At 38.1% G+C, this 6,267-nt stretch overlaps 1 protein-coding gene across 2 annotated transcripts in view; it reads left to right on the forward strand.

The window, feature by feature from the left end:
• Positions 1-6,267, forward strand: part of WHSC1L1 (Wolf-Hirschhorn syndrome candidate 1-like 1) — a 144,211-nt gene that overhangs the window by 66,142 nt on the left and 71,802 nt on the right. For both annotated transcript variants that reach the window (XM_011960692.1, XM_011960693.1), the window contains 2 exons: positions 903-974; positions 1,519-1,681. In XM_011960692.1, the coding sequence (XP_011816082.1) occupies positions 903-974; positions 1,519-1,681 (235 nt within the window). The remainder of the gene's footprint in view (positions 1-902; positions 975-1,518; positions 1,682-6,267) is intronic.

Consider the following 6,267-nt stretch of genomic DNA (forward strand, 5'->3'; position numbering starts at 1 on the left):
TTGGCCAGGATGGTCTTCATTTCTTGACCTCATGACCTACCCACCTCGGCCTCCCAAAGTGCTAGGATTATAGGAGTGAGCCACCAGGCCCAGCCCATCTAGATTATGCGTAATACTTAGCTCTTATGAGTAGCAATAGTATGCATATCTTCATACTTATCCATATTTTTTACATCTTTCAGTGCTTTTCAAATATACATTGTTAGAAGTAGATTTGCAAGGTCAGAGTCTGAAAATTTAATGCTTTTCATATATACAGCCAAATTGCTCTCCAGAAAAGTTTCAAGTTATTTCTTACTAGTAATCTTAGAGTGCCCATTTTTTCTAGAATCTGAGCATTAAAAAGAAAGTTACCAGTTTATTTAGAAATTGTTTTTTTTTTTTTTGAGATGGAGTCTCACTCTGTCGCCCAGGCTGGAGTGCAGTGGTGCAATCTTGGCTCACTGCAGGCTCCTCCTCCCAGATTCACCTGCCTCAGTCTCCAAAGTAGCTGGGACTACAGGCGTGCACCACCATGCCCAGCTAATTTTTTTATTTTTAGTAGAGATGGGGTTTCACCATGCTGGCTAGGCTGGTCTCGAACTCCCGACCTTGTGATCTGCCCGCCTCAGCCTCCCAAAGTGCTGGGATTACAGGTGTGAGCCACCACACCCGGCCTAGAAATTAGGTTTTAAAAGTAACAAAATAAGGAAAAGGAGATAAAGCTATGGTATGGGATGGAAAATGTTGAGACAGAATTAGGTACTGAAAAAGTTGTATTCTTACTCCTTACATTGTTCAGTTAATAAATGCCCTTTATTCTTTTTATTTAGTTTTCTTTGATTCTTTTTATGTACGTCACTGTTTTTTTGTTTGTTTATTTAATGCCATTTTATTCAACTTACCTATACCTTTTCACCTAGAGACCAAATGAGAAGGTTGACACTGTATCAGAAAAACCAAGGGAAGATCCAGTACTAAAAGAGGAAGCCCCAGTAAGTTGTTTTACTGAATATTGTCTAACCAAATATGGTGGAAGAAGGTGAAACACAGTGATTGAATTGCAACACATATTGGTACTACACTTTTTAATTTCAGAAATTATATTGAAATAAATCTTGGAGCTGGCTTGAGAGGTGGATATTTTCAGTGAATTATTTTCCTTTTCAGAACTATGATCTGTTGTTTTTTAAATTGATCATGTGTATTCTTAACATGCCTTTTTAATAACTTGGCAACAGAAACCATCGATCCTATTTTCAGTATTTGGGGTGGGGCTTATTAATATTTTTCCTCCTTCCCTTTTGCTAGTTTTAGATAGGAGACATCAGAGAAAAGTATAATTGAAGATAAATTTACATTGTTAGCACTTTTGATGTACTTTATACAGTTTCTTTTTTTGAATTTCTATTGTTTTTAACCCTTTCTTGTATCAAAGTATAATTGAAGATAAAATTACATTGTTAACATTTTTAATGTACTTTATACATAGTTTCTTTTTTTGAATTTCTGATGAAGTCTTTTGACTCTTTCCTGTAGGTTCAGCCAATACTATCTTCTGTTCCAACAACAGAAGTGTCCACTGGTGTTAAGTTTCAGGTTGGTGATCTTGTGTGGTCCAAGGTGGGAACCTATCCTTGGTGGCCTTGTATGGTTTCAAGTGATCCCCAGCTTGAGGTTCATACCAAAATTAACACAAGAGGTAAGAAATGGCATAAACAGATGCTGAGTAAAAGGTTGGAAATGAAAGTGACTTTTAAATGTTGTATGTAAATATAAAATATATACATAATATATAATCTGATACAAAAATGTGCCTATCTGTATCAGTTTTGTGGGTTTTTTTTTTTTTTTTGAAACGGAGTTTTTGCTCTGTTGCCCAGGCTGGAGTGCAATGGGGCAATCTCGGCTTATTGCAACCTCCGCCTCCTGGGTTCAAGTGATTCTCCTGCCTCGGCCTCTGGAAGTAGCTGGGATTACAGGCACCCACCACCATTCCTGGTTAATTTTTGTATTTTTAATACAGATGAGGTTTCACCATGTTGACCAGGATGGTCTTGAACTCTTGACCTCAGGGGGTCCACCTGCCTTGGCCTCCCAGAATGGTAGGATTACAGATGTGAGCCACTGCGCCCGGCCTCTTTATCGGTTTTTAAAACCAGTGAAATACTGATAGTCATCTTAAATGGCAGAGTGCTTCTATGGCTGATGCAGTCCTTGTTTGCCTTATGACACCCTACATATGCTTATAATTTTCTTACACTTGCTTTTTTTAAAGACCTTAATCTGACTGAAAATATGACCTCTTATTTCCTAAAGAAAGCATATGGACAAGTGATCAGATGTTTTATATGAGCTTAATAAGCACTTGGGCCAAGCCTTCTTTGAACATTTTTATTTCATCGTTGACTGCTATGGATAGTAATTTTTTATCCAGACAAGTACTTTTCATCCTGGCAGATTTTGCAGGATGCTTTTTTTTTCCTCTACACTCCATTCTTGAATCTGTAAATTTACTGGGGCATCCTTGTAAATTTGATATGACATGTAGCCTGAAGGTGGCTATATAATACAGAATCCTACCTTAGGAATGTTAATAAAAATTAAGAAAGACAATTCTAACTTTTCTCTACTCCTTTTCTGGGATTTGACCAAAGAATGATGTGGATTAGATTGCAGAGATTCTAGGATTTGAAATGAACTTGGTTAGTAGCCAAAGAAAGGTTTAAGCTTGGAACTTACTTCTGGGTGTTAACTTTGTGAATTGACTCTTGTCATGTGTAGAGCTCCTCATTGTCTGTGACAAGTTTGTACCTGTTTCTTTTTCTTTTACTTTAAACCATCTGTCTTGGTCCTCGTTCACTCTTCTGAGGGGAAAAAGTATCTGTTTATGTCTGGCAAGGCACATTTGTGATAGGATCAGCCATATCTGTGATTCTTGTGCTGCATAAACAAGAATCTCTCCCAGTATAGAAGGCCATCTGGCTCGGCCATTTTTCGTCTTGTCAATGTGACCTACTGATTAAAGGTTAGGAGAGGGGTTGTGTCAGTGAGGCAGAAATGAAAAACCATCATTGTTGAGTGTCTGCTTTAGTGCAAGATCCTGTGTTCAGTAGTTCTTATATATTTTCTTATACAATCCTCACAGCAATACAGTGAAGTAGGTACTATTATTATCCCATGTTTTAAGTAGGTAACACAGAATCTCAAAGAAATCTTAATTTCACAACCTCTCCTCCTAAACACTGCCTTATATTACAGGGAAAGCAGTTAAATTCACCCAGTCATCATTTACAGAGGTTGGGGAGGCAGTCTTATTATAGTTCCTTCAATTTATATAAGAAGGGTATTGGACTAGTCGTCTCTGAAGTACTCTACCCCTCTAATGATCTGTGGTTATGTGAGTGGGAAAAGAAAAGACAAGGATTTTCCAAGAAGACCATGCTTTCTTAAAGAAAACAATTCACGGCCGGGCGCGGTGGCTCAAGCCTGTAATCCTAGCACTTTGGGAGGCCGAGACGGGCGGATCACGAGGTCAGGAGATCGAGACCATCCTGGCTAACACGGTGAAACCCCATCTCTACTAAAAAATACAAAAAACTAGCCGGGCGACGTGGCGGACGCCTGTAGTCCCAGCTACTCGGGAGGCTGAGGCAGGAGAATGGCATAAACCCGGGAGGCGGAGCTTGCAGTGAGCTGAGATCCGGCCACTGCACTCCAGCCTGGGCGGCAGAGCGAGACTCCGTCTCAAAAAAAAAAAAAAAAAAAAGAAAACAATTCATGTCCACATCTGGGCCTCCAGAACTCTCTAAGAAGTTATATCATGTCAGAACTGTGAATCTTCACTTCTCTCCCCTAAGGAAAGCATACTGTTAAGATTATATAAAGAGTTTCATATTCAATTACTTTATGAAAACTTGCAGATTTCAGCTTTTTTCAAGATACAAACGAAAGCACAATTTATGTTTCATCTATCTGTATTTCAAAGGAAGTATTTACATTTAGTTTTATTAATTAACCTAATCTTGGCCAGGCAAGGTGCCTCATGCCTGTAATCCTAGCACTTTGGGAGGCCGAGGTGGGTGGATCACCTGAGGTTAGGAGTTCAATACCAGCCTGGCCAATATGGTGAAACCCCAGCTCTACTGAAAATACAAAAATTAGCCGGGCGTTGTGACGCCTCTAATCCCAGCTACTCAGGTGACTGAGACAAGAGAATCACTTGAACCCAGGAGGCGGAGGTTGTGTTTGCAGTGAGCTCAAATCCACCACTGCACTCCAGTCTGGGTGACAGAGTGAGACTTGGTCTCAAAAAAAAAAAAAAAATTAATCTAGCCTGCTACCCCCCAAGCAGTTTCCTACTTTAGTGCTGGAAAAACATATTTTGTTTATATTATTACCAGAAGTGTGAAATTTTAGGTTAAAAAATGCATATATTTTAACAAAAATTTAAATTGTTCTATTTTTCTATAGTAGTTTAAAAAAGCTTTATTGAAATGTAATTCTCATATCATAAAATTCACCTTTTCTTTTTATTTTTTGAGATGGATTGTTGCCCAGGGTATTGTTGTCCCGGCTGTAGTGCAGTGGCACAATCTCAGCTCACTGCAACCTCCGCCTCCCGGGTTCAAGTGATTCTTCTGCCTCAGCCTCCCCAGTAGCTGGGATTACAGGCACCCACCACTACGCTCAGCTAATTTTTTTTTTTTTTTTTTTTGGTATTTTTTGTAGAGACAGGGTTTCACTGTGTTGGCCAGGCTGGTCTCAAACTCCTATCCTTGTGATCTGCTCGCCTTGGTCTCCCAAAGTGCTGGGATTAAAGGCGTGAGCCACTGTGCCTGGCGAATTCACCCTTTTAAAATGTGTAATTCATTGATTTAAAAATCTATACATTCACAGAGTTGTGCAACCGTCACCACAATCTATTTTAGAACATGTTCATTAACCCCAAAAAATCCTGTGTCCATTAGCAATCACCCTCATTTCCACTTACTAAGAAGCCAGTAACTACTTTCTGTCTCTGTAGACTTACCTGTTCTTCTGGCTTCATTCACTTACTATAATGTTTTTGAGATTCATCTATGTTTCAGCATGGTATCAGTGCTTTATTCCTTTTTATTGCCAAATAATATTCCATTTATGGCTATAGTTTTAAATGCAGTATATAGTATAGTTTTAAATGCAGTAGTTTTCTGACAGTTTTTCTGAAAACCAAAAAATACAGCCTAAAAATTTTGTTAATTATGTTCCACTCATGATGCCTATTAAGCATTTTATGCTGCTCATTATTTTTTTAATAGCACATATACTGCATGTATACATGGGAGATACTCAGAGAAATGAGTGAATCTCCCGTGTTACTTTCTATCTAAGCAACTTTGTAAAATTTATCTTAATCATATATAATAATCACTGGTTTCCATATTGTTATTAGTCAGTATTTTTATTAGTCAGATTCTTAGCATTGGAAAATGTATGTAACAGTTTTTCACACATAAAGATGTAATAATTATTTGTAAGAGCATGCTGAAAGATGTTCGGATCACAATTCTATTTTAAGTTGTATTTTATTACTTAGGTCTCATTAAAAATTTAACTCTTCAGTCAGAGACAGATGTGCTTGTTTCTTGACTTTTCAGGTCTGTAGCTTCTTATTTCAGTCTTATTTCATAGTTTGCCAGGTATCAGGAAACAAAGTGCTAACAAATAGGCAAAATGTTTGTCTTGTTTCCTCTCTAGTAAATGATTTAATGGGGGAAGAAGTTGAAAATACAGATTAAAATGAAATTGTGTTATCTATAAATTTCAGTTTTTATGTTAAGTCCTTTGGGATTATCTGTTTATATCTGAGGAAATAACTCTGATGTTTGGAAACTTTATGTACTATGTTTTTTAAATCTGAATAGCTCTACCCACCACCCTGTCCTTGAAATTCACTAATTAGTTTAGGTTATATTTCTATTTTTCCCCCCAAAAATCCTTTTCTTCTTTGAATAATTATTATCTTCTTTGATTAATTATCATTAGATTTGCGCTTGGGTCTTTATTCTCAGATGAGATGATGTGGAAATCTGAGTCCACTCTTGCCTTTCTCTTCCTAATTACTTTGGGTTCTCTAAAAAGATCAGTTCCTGGCCGGGCGCAGTGGCTCGCGCTTGTAATCCCAGCACTTTGAGAGGCCGAGACGGGTGGATCATGAGGTCAGGAGATCGAGACCATCCTGGCTGACCCTGTGAAACCCCGTCTCTACTAAAAAAATACAAAAAACTAGCCGGGCGAGGTGGCGGG

Source organism: Colobus angolensis, unplaced genomic scaffold (assembly GCF_000951035.1).
Source record: "Colobus angolensis palliatus isolate OR3802 unplaced genomic scaffold, Cang.pa_1.0 Scaffold52, whole genome shotgun sequence".
NCBI lineage: Eukaryota > Metazoa > Chordata > Mammalia > Primates > Cercopithecidae > Colobus > Colobus angolensis.